Here is a 15,982-nt window from a genome sequence, read left to right on the forward strand (position 1 = left end):
TGTATTCAATTCAAAAATATCACATCTAAATAGTAATTATTAATTGCTTAACGATTACAGTCCGTTATAATAATAATAATAATTATGTTTGAACGATGGTTATTAAAAAAAAAAAGAAAAGAAATTGTATGCGATGATTACATTCATTAAATAATTACAAATTAAAAAAAAAGAATATTTTTTACATTATAAATTAGATTATAATCATTAAGATGAGATACTATTTGTTCCTTTTATTTTAATAAAAAGTAATTACATTAAATATGGAAAAATCATGTGTAGACTAATTCATGAATAAAAAGTATTATCCATCAAGAAGATTTATCCTATAAAAATGAAAAGGCCAATATTTTGGGATTACTTACCTATCATAATACTTTTTTGGAATCTATAAAGAAGCATGGAACAACTGTGATCGAAGACTAATAAAATGAAATCAAATTAAAACGAATGAATATATTTCGGAAGATTGATCTGGACAGTTGTCCATTTGATAAAATTTTTTCTTTCCTTTTTTTTAGACAGAATTTATTTCATCGGAAAATTCTTATCTCAATAAATGGCATCAATTTTTTGCAAAGAAAAAAGACAAAAAGTCGAAGACTAATAAAAAATGAAAATTGCTTCTGCGCTAATAAAATTATTGATTCGTAACTCAAATTCATCTCAAGATTTCATTTTATATAAAATTTTAAACATATTAACTTATCTGCTTGCAATTTCAATCTCAATTATCCAACAATTACTCAACAAATGTATGTCTTACAACATACCAATAAGAAATTAGCACATTTTATTGCAGTTGGAAAAACTTGACAGTATGCTAACGTTCGATATCTTAAGATATTTGTAATAATAATTCGTTAAATTTAAATGAATGAATGAAATTTATTTCTTCATATTACACTTGATATATTCTCAGAAAAATTTTCATATTTATTAATTTAGAAGCGTAACAGATCAATAAATTCATAAAATAAACAATATTTGATTTCATTGTCAATACGTTTCACAGAAAACAAAATCGATCAATTGAAATAAGGATAAATGAATTTATTTATACAACCTAACGGTTCCACTTTTTTTAATATCTTGTTTAAAAAAAAAAACTAAATAAATAACCCTGAAAAATTTTTCCAAATCATATATATATATGTTAATAATTGTATTTTATGCACTAAATGAGGAATGAATTCGAAAAACAAAAGAGAGATAAAAGACAAACGAGACAAAAGAGAAATGTTTAGTAAAAAACATGAATAAATATTGAAGTAATCAATTTGAAATATTCGAATACAAATATTGAAATATTTTTAAATCAAAATAAAAAATATTCGACAACAAATTCTTTTAAATAAGCAAAATTTCTTGTAATAATAGCACTAGTGTGTTAAATTTGAATCATAAAAACCAAAATAGCATCATATTTGATAGAAAAAAATAACAATGTAAATGATAAAAGCAAATTCCTTCTCATCTTAAATCCTTCTATTATAATTGCCATATATGATTCTTTCGTCTTCCTCAATTCCATGTTTCATATTGTAGTCGACCTTTTGCTTCAAGCATTTGTATGAATTGTTTACCATTTTCACCGTTTTCATCAGCAATCTTTTCTATGCATGCAGTTACTTCAACTGGCATATCACCAGCTTTCCCTGCTATAAAAAGATAACCTAAAAAATTGTTAAAATTAGTTCACATTAAATAATTATTAATATATAATTGATGCAAAAAATATTTTCTAAAATCTTTTTCTCCTATAATTTTTAAAAATTCTAATCGCTTTTTAAAACAAAAAAGTATCATGAAATGGATAATTTAATCATCATTTTCTTCAACAAAATATTTGCATTATATAAATCTAATTATTTATTCAAATATAGAGTTATTTATATAAATATAACTTTTTGTATAAACATATAAATATATTAATATAATTTACATAAATTTTTACTTTAATATAATTATTTACATAAATATAATTAGAAACATTACATAAATATGATTTTCATATATTACAAGTTACCGTTATTATTTTTTAACAGATTCCATATTTCGTTACCGTACTCTTCAATCCTATTTTGTACGTAAATCTGAAAAATCATTTTTTTCCACAAATAATTTTTCCCAAGAAACAATTTTCCACAAAGTCAATGCTATTCAAATATTTTGTAGTGTTGATTCTATAGCACACGACATTACGATGCTATTAATAATTAGAATTCTAAAAGTCACTAAAGTTATCAATAAAATTGATTGCATCGAATGCTTCTTTATTCCTTAGTAAATAACCAAAATATAATAGCAGAAAATACTAAGAAATAATTTCTAATAAAACTTTAAATGGAGAAAACTACAACTATCTACAAAAAGTACATTAACATATATCGCAAAAAAATGAACTTTAAACTTTAAACTGAATTACTTGACAAAACATCAAATTGAAATCCCCGAAGCATTATAGGACAAAATAAATATTAAATTTTGCACCTTATTTTGCTGATCTCGACTAAATGCTGTTATGATCCGAGCTTCTGTCAATATTTGCCATTCTTCAGCGAAATAAAAATCTTTCTGAGCTCCTCGACATCCAAAAAATAATATTGAATTTTCTTTCTCATCACGCAATTGTCTGAAAACAATCTCAACAAATTCAAATGAAATTTCAAAAAAATAAAAATAAAAAAAAAATAATAAAAGACAGTCACAATTAATTCTCCTTTTATGGTACATGTGGAGCTGCTTAGCAAATATTAACAGATATTAACTTGACTTACTAACACTGTATTAAGAAATTAAATTATTAGACATGAATTTGACACTCTGATATTTAAATTCACATTGTTTAATAAGAATTTTATTATTAAAAAATAATGCATTGGGCAAGTATCTTTGAAGATTGTTCATTATTTAAGATCCATCGGATGAAACAGCCGGATGAACCTGAATTTTGATTTTCCAGAGCAACTAAACGATCCATTAAGAAGAAATAAGCATGAAAAATAAAGATAAACTTTGTATATACTTTTTACGATAAGCTAAAATTGATCGGAACGGTGCTACTCCAGTACCAGGTCCAACCAATATTAAACTGTCATTTTTGGTAGGCCATCTGTAAAGGAATGAATAAAAATCATCAAATTTTCAAAATCATTTTAATGCAATTAAGAATTCTAGACAATACAATATTTGCTGGTTTTGAGAGACTTTCAAAATTCAAAATCCCTGTTTTGTTTCTTATTAAAACGCATCTATTAGTTATGAACTGTTTAACCTGGCTGTTAAATTAGTCCTTTAATTGCCCGGAAACTAGTCTAAGAATACCTAAAAGTTCCTGGACGAATTTTCACCAGGACAGTATCACCCTCTTGTAATCGACTTAAATAATTACTACATAAACCTAATCGTGTAGCCGTTATTCGTTTCGATATATATTCCACCTGAAAATTAATTTTTTATCAAATCTTTGTGATACTTCATTCTAATACCATTAGTTCTTTGATCAAACATAATTTAACTTAGCATACACAATTTCTGAGAAAAAAAAACACATTCATAACATAAGCTTATATTTAAATTTTGTTTAGAGTTGAGGAATCAACTAAGTTTGTAGAATCAAACCAAAAGTGCATAATCAGTGATAAATCTAACTTTGGCAACAAGCAACTGGATAGCTGCATGTGTTAATGGACATGAAGCAATACTGAATGCTCGTGGACGAATTAGAGGAAAAACTTCGAAAAGCATTTCCACAGGTATATCTCGAGCTGTCGCATGAAAGTCTCGCAATGTTTCTGCAATTGTTCGCCTAGGTCGCCAACAATAATCCATGTAATCATCCTGCATAACAAAAAATACATTCACTGGATACATCCAACATAAAATGTTAAATAAAATTTATAATTTACAATATCTTTCGCTAATTCAAGAAGTCGTTCTTTCTCATCGTTTATTGTCGACAACTTTCCAAGTGTCCGAAAAAATGATCTGCGTGGAACCATTTGCAAATCAAAATAACATTCAAAACATTGCCGTAAAGATAGTTTGTCTAAAAATTGAGATATTTTTTCTTTTAAAATTAGAAAAACTATAACTGGTAAAATTATTAAAATTATCTAATTAAGAAAGAAAATAAGTATGGTAATATTGGTAACATTTGCTCTTACGAAGAAAAATTTTATTTCAATTACCGTTAATAAATATTTATTAGAAGTTATAAAAAAAAAAAAAAAGGTAAAAATTTTTACCTTTATAAAGATAAGAAGGAGGCAGTGAAATACATGTTTCACGTGAGCGTAATGTAATAGGACGATTCAGCAAATCATCATCAATATTGAGTGCTTCGTAAGCTATACTAAGTGTTTCGTTCAAGTTGTTCGGATGTACCATTATCACATCACCAGGAGAATAACTGCAAGGGGAGAGCAATAATTGTGTCTATATCTTAAATAATCTTAAAATTGTTCAAGAAAAAGTTCTAAAACTTCTGAAATTATTGCAAATTGAAAAATATATTGATAATATAGTTCATACCGAAGTTCTTCGACATTCATGGCTATTGTGATCAGTCGTGTATCCAGAAAATACAAGAAAATTTAGTTCAGTGAATTAAATAAATGATAGGATCAAGAAAAAATTTTTTTAAAATTAAGACTGATCGGAGGACATAAACGCACTATTAATAATTGCTTTGAATTTAATAATTGAGATAAATAAATGAGGGCTTTTACAGGTTTAAAATATATTCAATAATACTTGGCAAATTTAGATGCATGTTCAAAATAAGAATACCTGAAAATGAGTTTCCGCTGTTAATCGTTTATTATTTACGACTGTTGTTTCTACGAAAGAATTTTCTTTGCTATCACTGTAAAGTGGTGAAGAATTTTCATCGTAACTGACTTCATAACGTGATGGTAAACATTTGCTATCATCAGGATTCAAAATCATACCCTAAATGTATAAATTAATTCATATATTCCAAATTATAAAGTAATTTCTGTTTGTGATAAAAATCATTAAATTTATTAGTTTTTAAATTTCTGAAAAAATGAAATAATTCATTAACATAAAATGTCATGTTCATACCGGATACAACCTCATTTCCCAGATTTGTTGAAATAATTCATTCCGAAAAGGCTCGTATGTTCCTTCAATTCCTAATTCATGTTGATCGTCTGCTAAAGCTAAGTTCATCAAAAATGAACAGCCTAATTGGCTTAATCTAAAAAATTTTAGTTTAGATAATATAGTATACTTGTAAAAATAATGTGTAATAAAGATATGCTTCAAATATTTCACATAAATAAATAGGAAAGTAAATGAGCAAATATATGTAATATCATTATACATTTAATAAATATTTTTACCTTCGATATAGCTTCTTTCCGGCAAAGTTATATTTTTGATAAGTTGAGTCACCAAGTCCAAGGACAGCTAAGTGAACCTGAAATCCTCATATGCATATCAATAAGCTACGATCTAAAATAGATGTTTCTTCTAATAAACAAAAGATTAATATAAAATTATGATCTTATTACTATTATTATAAGAAAGATTTCTTTTCATTATTAAAACATTGAAAATACACTGAAAATATCATTTAATTAAATTAATCTAATCAAATATTTTAAATAATGCAAAACTTTTGCCAAATACAAAGTGGTGTAAGAAAAAAACATAGCCATAACACATATAAAGGAGTATTGACCAATAATTAAAAAAGAAGATAGTAGAGCTAAAAATAGTAGAAATAAATAAAAATTCATAAAAAATAATAGAAATAAAGTGAGAAAAAAAAGACAATTTCTATATGATAAAATCTAAAATGAAAAGTTACATTTTGTAACAAATTTTTTGGTAACGTTTTACAACATAAAATTCTCCAATTGTAACGTAAACTAGCTGGCATTTCACCTTGTCCACTGGTTGAGACTACAAATATCACACAATATTCATTGTTCAAATTCTAAAAACAGCTAATTAAAAATTTAAAAAAAAAAAGAGAGAAAAACATTTTGCTTTCATATATGAAATATAAAGAAGAACGTGGAAATATCTTTAATATTGATAGAAAGAGTGAAATTAAAAATGTTGACTTTAACTTCTAAAACTAAAAAGTATTACTGCCTAATGTATACTTAACATCGGAAGAATGATCCTATTGAATAATTAATTAATTTTCGATATGGAATTTTTGAATTATTTGAAAAGAAGCAAAATTTCTCTCAATGAGGTTTCTAAAAAATACTATAACTCTTGACAAAATAAATTAACTAATTTGTTGGAAAGAGCTACATAAGGGAAAAAAAATTTTTTTTTTTCTTTTTGCAAAGAATTCCTACGGAAATAAACAAACTTTCAAACCTGCACTGCATAATCTCCAAAATTATACACTTCAGCGGGGATATTACGATATCGTGCATCATTCCATAACATTTCCGCAACATCTTGCGCATTACCTGTTTCACTACCATAAAGAATTTTCAACGCAGGAAGAGATGAGGAAAACTTTTCCATTAATCCTGGAAAAAAAAAAGATTTAAATACTGAAATTATCAAATTTTGTGAGAAGTCAAATTTAACAAACCTTGTCAATGGACAATTTAAAAAATAAAAAAAAAAATGAACTACTTTTTCGTCACTTTTTTTGATCAACAAAATAATGGAAATATCTATCACTTATATTTCACATTCTAACATATCCTTTTCCTTAGATTTATTCCTATTGGTTATATAATTTCTATTAGGATGCTGATAATTTCTATTAGAACATTTCCTACTAAGATTAAGAATGTAATGGAATTAAATAATCAACTTTTACTCTTCAATTACAACTTTTAGAATTGAACAATTTCCGGGAAAAGTAAAAGGTTATAAACATGTGACTTCTCTTCGTAGTGCTTCCCTTCGTTTCCTTTATTTATTATAAAGACGACATCACGTTTTCCGATATTTGTGAGAATTAAACACTCAGTTTAATGTATTTTATTTGGCAACATAAGTCCATTATTTTATTTTATTTGTTTAACAGTTAAATTTCTTATATTCATTTGTTAATTGATCAATCTTAGTTGTTGTCAAACAATCATACATTATATTTAATTCACAAACTGTTCAACTTACAATAATCAAGTAATCATAATTATTCTACAGCAAATAACAAATGGATATATTTCAAATGCAAGTGTATTTTATTACAAATCTTAAATTGATGACAAATTTATATCATTTATAACAATTTTAATATCATCTGTTACTTCTTATATCATTTATATTGATTTATACAGTTTATTGATGGAGGCATTTATTTCGCTTCTTCAACAAATTCAATATTTATTGTACTTTATTAATACGAGTTAATGAGAATGAGAATGACTACTGATTAAAAATATCGGACTAACTGCGCCAACAGCAACTGATATTAACTCGACAAGCTTTAACGATGCTCTTGATTCACTATATCCTCGACTATTACCTTCTGTGGCATTGTTCACTAATTGATAATCCTTAACGTTGGAACCAAGCTGGAACAAATTTTCTTCGACTTATCTGTTTACATTTTATGGCAGCATACATTCAACTTGTGCTATATGAAGAAAATGTAATAAAAATCATAGAGTTTTTGCTGATTAAAGCAGAAAGAACCTGTCTTGATGTCGAAAAAAGAATTTTAATCAAAGATGCAAACTCAAGAAAACGAATATAATAGGAAAAATATTAACAATTTTTATCATTATTGAAATTTCATTTAACAAAAGAATTTAGAATTGTTTTAGAACTTACCAACTCTGGAAGTATATGTACAGTTGCAACGTATAGAAACGTTCCAGCCGAAAATAACATAAGTGTTCCAGTAGCCGAATCTGCTGAAGATTTGTTGTTTTCAACCTGAAATTTAAAAATACAAATGATAACGTATCGATTATTACATGTTAACTTCAAAGAAAAGTTTCAAAAACTCACAACAACAATCAGATAATATGTGACCATTGCAGCCACTGGAGCTGCGGCTGAGAAGATAATTAAATGGCGGCGTATCCTGAATCTTTCGATACCTTCCACCAGAAGAAAACTGACCAGACCGAAAGCCGCTGGAGCCTTTAATGCATTAAAATATTTGAAATATGAGAAATGAAGTATTTTATTGCATAAAAAATATACAAAAGGAAATATGGAAAAGCTAATGAATGTTTTGATAAATATTCGAGGCTCAAAATCATTACGCTGAAGCAGTAGAGAGGGACAAAAGCACACGGAGTTAAATAAATGCAGATGCGGATCTTGAATTTAGACGACTTACTGGGAAGCGGAAGTCAGAAGCTTCATGAATAATAAACTATCAGGAAACAAGCTGAAAGTAACAATTCGTCTGGATGAAGGAATGGAGATTAAGTGAATTAAGATGGAAGAAAGTCGACCACAAAACGACAAACTCATTAGATGCAATATTAGAAAGGAAAAAACCAATGTTCAACATATGGAAGCGCTTTGATAAAAGCGGCAGAAGTGCAGTGATGATCAAACTAGCCATTAAATTACGGATTAAAGCTTAACTTCATTAAATAATTTTGTTAATAGAGAGAATGATAAAAATCAACCTTATGAAGCATTATAGCAAGAAAAACAATAAACTGTACACCGGCGCGATTTGTTGCAGATGCGCTGCCAAAAGCGACCCCATCAGCTGCAAATATTACTAATAAAAATAAAATTTTAATTTTAAAAAGCCATTCAAAAAATTTTTATTATAATTTCAACAAGTACAACTTTCAGAAATTCTAATTTACCACATGCAATTAAATCTTCAGCCGAAACAACATTTCCAAGTTCGATTTTAGATTAACTATATGAACTAATTACAATCAAATTTACAAAATAAATCAGAACTAAAGCAATCTGTGATAAAAACTTTTGCAATAACAAACCAGCTGCATGTACGACCAAACCAATTGTTGCCGTTAATTTAAAATGTGTACGGTCACCATCTGAAATTCAGTTTGAAACATGCATAATAATTATCAAAAAAGGTGATAAATATTCCGAGATTTGATCGATAGGAAAATTAAGAAACCAAAAACCAGCCAATGATAAATATTTCGATAATACTTTTCATTGACAAATACCTTTCGATGATAAATATTTCGAGATTTGGTCGATAAGAAACATAAATAAGAAACCAAAAACTAGTGAATATCCTATTGATTGATTTATTGCATTGAAATTAACCGATGCTTCGGAATGCCTATGCTCATCGCTTTCTGTAAAAAATTAATCTTCTTTTCTTTAATTAGTAAAACCTTCCTTAACAGATCATCTAAAATACACTATAGTTAAATTAGCATCAATTCTACCAAAATTTGTTAATCAATCAATGTCGCATGCGTCATGGCATAACTGAATGTATCGGAAATAGACTCTGTTAATTTATATAAATTGTCGGATGGAATGAGAGAACACAAAAATGAGATTAAATTGAGTTGATTTCCTTTATTTATCCTTCATCAGCTATCGGCAAATCAATACCACTTCATAAAACACCTGGATTTTAACTTCTTGTATAAAAAAATACCTTTCTTGCTCATAACAGAATTTTGCTGCATTTGTCCTACCATTTCTTTTCCAACAGCACTGTTGCCAAAATTAGTTGGATAAATTATTTTCCCACTGAATTAGAATATAAAATTATTAATTTAAGTAATTATACTAATTTTGAATTAATAAATTACTAATAACAGTATTTTATTAATAAAAATAAAATATTTCTTTTTGAAATTCTGGTTAATTCACCAAATTACTAGTAATAAGGTTTTAAAAATGATCCAAAAGATAGATGAAAATGACTCGAATTTTGTTCTTAAATTTTTTCGGTCATATCGACCGATTTCATCTGCTAATCCATATAAGCAATTTTTTGGGTATTAGTACATATATATATATATATATATATATATATATATATATTTATTTATTTATTTAAATCATGAAAATATAAACATACATAAACATACCCTAGATTTGATGCAACGGGTTGTGTTAATGAATTCGATATAATTTGGTTCCTATCGTCACTCTGCACTGCTCCCGGCAAATACTTTTCTGAAATCAAGAGAGTTTTTTTATCATTTCATTTAAGTGATATAAATATGTTTGAGTTTGTTCTTTTATAGTATCCTTTTGACGATACTTTTGTTCAACTAGACCTTATCATTATCACTGAATCAAGAAAAAATCTTTCATTATCTCCACTCTAAAAAAGTATGTTATTTTGGTGATGTACGAAAAATTTAGTCACGTCAAAGATTAACAAATATTATTGTAATTATGAAATAGATTAAAGTAGTAGCATTTTCAGAAAAGATTTTTTCAGCATCTCGCCTCAGAATATCTACCGATATCATCAATGAGATAAATATTTTTTTTCTATTATTTTATACCTTTTAAACGTGATATGACTGCATGCAAATGTGGAAGGCTTATAATGCTTAATATCTAAATCGTTTCCCTATCTACGGAGTATAAGTTACTTGTAGAGAGTACAAGATTTATTGATTTTAACAATAAAAATAAAATTAAACATCAAGAAAACATCCCACATATTTCATCATTATCCAACGTATCATAACGAGTTTTCCAAGATAACTTTTCGAAAAAATTATAATTTCATTAAACTAAAATATGAAATGTTTTATGTTAAAATTTTCGACATTTTTCAAAACAAACAAATCTCAAAATTGCTATCTAAGAAAAAAATAATCTTGAAAAGAGAGGGATAGAGAAAGAAAAAGAAAAAAGAGAAGTAAAGTACCAGTATGAACAATGTAGAGTGCTTCAACACCTTCTGGAACAATTACAGATAAAGCTGTGCCAACCAATAATCCTGCTCCAAATGTGCTCAATAAACGTGTTCGTCTCTGAAAAAACTTGCTTCAGTAAAAAATTTTTGCTAGCTAAATTGTAATTTGTTTTTTCTTCAATATTTCATGATAAACTGTCACAGCGATTGCAATCAATACCTAGAAAACTGATTAAAAATTGGCAAATCTTTTTCATGTATACTTAATCTACGTAAAGGGAATGTTATGATTAAATTTAATCATAAACAATTTAAAAAAAAATTAAAAAAGAAATTACTCTTAGAGTTAATGTACCTCGGACATGTTGAATGCAAGAGGTATTAATCCAGCTACAAAACTTCCAATAAACATTGCAACCGACAAATATAATAACAAGTAAAAATTATCCATAATTCGCTTATGAAAAAATTGCTTTGAAATTTAGATGACCACTGTTTGTGCTGAAACATCTTTCTAATCAAACAAAAATAGAATAATTTAAAAATAGAATGGTATTTATTGCCTAAACAAAGTCATGAATTTCGGATGAAATCTTAATAACATCGAATTTTTCCGAATAATTACACGGATTGTTTCGAGCGTTTTTGAAAATGTTTGGCTGACATAATCTAATGTCAAAATTATACAAAATTTAAGTCCGTAGAATATACTTTCAACGATTGAATTCCATTTGGATAAAAAAATAAATTTGCTAATTTCTTGCTGATGGAAATATTGCTATGCTAGCTTTATTGTTAATAAGATACAACTAAAAAAGTATTTGTTTTAACTTGCTTGCTTTTAAAAAATTAACTCATAAGAAAATGAATATCTTCTATGAATATATACATAAACATATTGACATTGTAATTATCTTTGAAAAAAAAAAACAAATGTTTTCACAATTTGTTTCAAAATTTTTGCAAATAATTTCTCTGTTGTTTTTAAAGCTTACAAAAAACGAAATGCAACCTCTATTGCATTGCTTTCTTACACTTCTTTGCGTATGCAATGTTATTTTTATCATTACATCAATTTTTGCTAAATTTTTTTAATTATTAAAAGCCAAAATGTAAAAGTTGTATTTAAACATAGAAAAATGATATTGCTGCAAAATTTTTACCAAATTTCATTGTTCAGATGAGCAAAGAACCATTTGTTTTACGATAAAGTGTTTTGTGTTTTAAAGCGTTTTGAGATAAAAAAAAGATTTCATTGTTAGTGCCAACATCATTTAATTATTGTTTAAAAATTTTCTGAGAAATAGAATTTCGTAAATAAAAAGTGTTTAATTTATAATTCCAAACTATAACCAAAAGCAATTCACTGGTCATTGATTCGACATGTTCGTAAAAAGAAAAAAATCGTATTTTTTTTCTATATTTCTAACGGTTGATTGAAGATTAAACAATGGAAATGAAATACTGGAAAAAAAAAGGAGAGAATGAACAGTTGAAATCTCAACCACTCCAACTATTTCGATGAACCTGTTATCTGTGATGTCTCTATTCTATCATATCCACTTCGTGATATGGATGTATGCCTAATATAATTTCTTGAAAAACGATCAGGGACATTATAATAAAAAAATTAATTTGATCTAACTAAATTAATCTAACCCTGAATCTAAACCACTAGCTATTGAAACATAATTATCCGTTTCCTTGAACATACAAACATAATTTTCCACTGTTTATTTATGGCTTACCGAAAATATTTCGAACTTTGATTTAGTAATATGGTTAATTCCAGCACTTACATCATTCCACAAGACATCGTATAAATTTTGCCAATATTATAATTCCTGAAAAATCGAAAAAAATTTTTTTTTTTTACTTTCAAAAATTTCAATTAAAACATTAACCACACGAAGCGATACATATGTAATTTGAAAAAGAAACAAACAATTGATAATGTTATCAAATATGAGCATTGAAATTTATTTTTAGCTGCTATTTTTCATCTAAATCAATAAATTATTTTTATCTGTAACAGGAAATCAATATGTAATGGAGTGAAAAATACTGATCCCAACAATTTTTTATATTAATAGTGAAAAAAAAAAAAAGTACAGTAGATAGAATATATGAAAACACTATCAATATTTCAATACAATCATTAAATCATATAGTAATCAATGCATTAATGTATCGTTCTATTTTAAAATTATTTATTTCCACAGTCGATAACCTGCTCCATTTCATTGATGCGCTGATCAAAGAACTTAATGACACAAATCATCTATCATCTATATGTTAATATCTTGATTTCTTTTTATGAATTTACAATAAATACTATACATAAATAATTGTATTGTTTTTGGTACTAATCAAATATTACTATTTCTTCATTTCTTGACATAACAATCAACTAAATTTCTTTTTTTCCTCCTTTTTTTCTTATTTTTGTATGAAAAGAAAAAATACAACATTTCAAGTAAACCTATACTAATTAGATGCATATGTAGTCTAAAATAAAACGGTATAAGTCAAATCCTGAAAATTTTGTGGAAGATTAAACGTATATTTTTTAGTTTCATCTTTAAAAAATAAAAAATTTTGATCTCACTCTAAAAGTGCTTCTAAAATCAAATTTTTCTAAAATCAAAAAAAGAAAATTATTATTTGATCATAATCTAATGTAATGATTACACAACGAAAATAGTGATGCCTGTGGAGTATTATTTGCATTATGATGGGAAACTATATGGTATTAAATTTCAAAATAACATTTGAACAGTTCTGTTCAGCGAAATATTTTGTTGTTCATCCAATGATAAAAATCGTTTTTAATTTCTTGAGGAACAGAATTATTTAGTTCCTGAAAATATAGAATCTAACCTGAAAACAAGAAAGTAGCATGGATGACCCACATAACGGAAAAAATAAAATAAATAAATAGTTGTTATTTGATTAAAACAGATTTATAAATGATAACACCAAGAATAGCGATGATTCTTATCATTGAACTTTATATTGTTATAGAACATGAAATATTTTAAGTTTTTGTTTAAGTGCGGACCAGGAGAACAAATAAAAGATATAGATTTCTCCAACTTCGAAATTATTATAATTTTATAAACTACATTATTATTTGCTGTAGTATAGCACCATTATTATCAAGAAGTAATAATAGTTAGCATCTTTGTTCATCGCATTATTTTTCGAAGTATTAAGCAAATTAAATATAAGAAAAAATTGAAACTTGAACAATACCACTTCTCACTGTCATATCATAGCACGGATCCGGTTCTGCTGTTAGCTATCGTAATAACTTTATTCATCCTTTTCATCGGATTATATAATACTTGAGTAGACTTTATAACAAACTTGCTCCCTTTGCCACCTAATGACAAGGAAAATTCTGGTAACAAACATAATTTTTAATCTATGATAATTTAAATTACTTAGAGAAACATAATGACATTAGTTGAAAACCTGAACATAAAAATAAATATTTATTCAATGGCTGTAACTAATAATATAACTACTTATACTATGTTCTCGATCTATTGCTTCTATTAAACTTGCACAACGATAATACACTTCTCTGGTAGTCAAATTTCGTTCTTTCTTGGTTCAGCAACTTTACATATCATCACATTATCAAATAAACTTTACTTTAGTAATTGCAATGCCGTTATTATGGTTTAAAAATTTGCAACTTCATCTAACAACTTTTAACAGCTTTAAATAATTCGGCTAATTGTATTTCAACAATTCTAATAAATCAGTGCTAAATATGTCCATAATTTAAGCTTAATGGTTGTAAAATGTCTTTAGACAGAATCTTGATTTCTTTTTACAAAGCGTATGTTGTGGAATAAATCATTTAAATAAAAAATAAAAAAAACCATGCTTCACCTAACATATAATATTTGAAAGTATTGCTTAATAGTGTACGATAAGCAACGCTGCATACTGCCTATCACAAATGTGTCAATAAAATGAATCCTGTGAAAAAAATGGAGGTAAATTTGAATTTTTTCCATAAAACCAGTTTAAATATATTTTATTACAATGTGATTCAAAAATTAAAGCTAGGAATTAATTGGATTTTTGTTTTAAGTCGACGGTATAACCCAACTTTGCAAGATTCTTCTAATCTTTCTGAATGATAAAAATTTATAATTTTTCAAGTCAAATCATTTTGTTAAATCCAATGTTAATTCAAATAGCACTGACTGAAGAATATAATGAAATAAGTTAGGGAGTTAAAAATAACGTTAAACTGGATTAAATGCAGAAATCAAACTGGATTAAATGCAGAAATCTTTTCAAGGCTAATCTGCTATGAAATAATGTAATTGTCCCAGTCATCCACATATCAGTGCTTCGTTTATCCTCTTTACTGAAGTAAACAATACTCGAATGGACTTCATATAAATCTCCCCTTGAATATTGATGAATTTAAAAAACTTATTAATGAATTATAAAACAAACTTCACTTTTTTGTCTAAGAAACAATAACGTATTGAAAAATACATTACATCGAATGAAAACTGATCGAAAATGATTTTACTTGCAAGCAAATTGTCATTCAAAAAATCGCTATTTTCACGAACATAGGTATCATTTCTACTTCCGTTGTTATATGATCCAAAATATGAATACATATGATTATTTACAATAAAAAAATTGGAAACGAAAATTTACGAAATCCACTGAATGAGTGATAGTACTCTACTAAGCCATCTATTATTTCAGTAATTTAAAGTTTTGCTCAAGAAAATTAGAGAAGCCATTCTTAGCGGAATAACTCAAAATTAAAAACTCATCAGAAGTTCCATCATAAACCACTCAAAAGCAACTATTTTAAAACTTCACAGTTGCTTCGATCTTTTAAAACAAATCAACAAAAAATATGAAGTTAAATAATGGACTGCTATATAGAAAGTCAATTATTCATTCTATTACAAAGTAGTACACCTAATAAAATAACATACTAAAACGTTCGAACTAAAAGACAAACCTTATTCAACAGCACAGATTCCAGCCTGTGTAACCGCATCATCTTCCTTTAAATCAAAAGCTTTTAAAAATTTTCAACAGATTTTTATCCGCCGTCAAAACTGTCTTACTCCAGCTATTAATTCTGATGTCCAAGACAAAGCTCAATTTAGTGCATCGATATTAAAATGGAAT

General features: G+C 26.7%; 2 protein-coding genes across 2 annotated transcripts; both read right to left on the reverse strand.

The window, feature by feature from the left end:
* Positions 1–1,524: 1,524 nt before the first annotated feature.
* On the reverse strand, positions 1,525–6,522 carry Bma-fre-1 (flavodoxin family protein; the record flags this gene model as incomplete). Its single annotated transcript, XM_043082554.1, has 13 exons — positions 1,525–1,676; positions 2,030–2,096; positions 2,494–2,635; positions 3,029–3,115; positions 3,328–3,443; positions 3,655–3,843; positions 3,912–4,051; positions 4,251–4,440; positions 4,795–4,956; positions 5,092–5,227; positions 5,373–5,449; positions 5,843–5,971; positions 6,370–6,522. 13 exons carry the CDS (start codon positions 6,520–6,522, stop codon positions 1,525–1,527), a joined length of 1,740 nt encoding a protein of 579 aa, XP_042938488.1.
* Positions 6,523–7,361: 839 nt separating this feature from the next.
* Positions 7,362–11,249, reverse strand: Bma-zipt-9 (ZIP Zinc transporter family protein; the record flags this gene model as incomplete). Its single annotated transcript, XM_001896964.1, has 10 exons — positions 7,362–7,529; positions 7,789–7,893; positions 7,969–8,103; positions 8,604–8,689; positions 8,931–8,990; positions 9,129–9,263; positions 9,575–9,669; positions 10,014–10,101; positions 10,811–10,916; positions 11,154–11,249. 10 exons carry the CDS (start codon positions 11,247–11,249, stop codon positions 7,362–7,364), a joined length of 1,074 nt encoding a protein of 357 aa, XP_001896999.1.
* Positions 11,250–15,982: the final 4,733 nt, after the last annotated feature.

Source organism: Brugia malayi (genome assembly GCF_000002995.4).
Source record: "Brugia malayi strain FR3 genome assembly, contig: Bm_v4_Chr4_scaffold_001, whole genome shotgun sequence".
Lineage (NCBI taxonomy): Eukaryota > Metazoa > Nematoda > Chromadorea > Rhabditida > Onchocercidae > Brugia > Brugia malayi.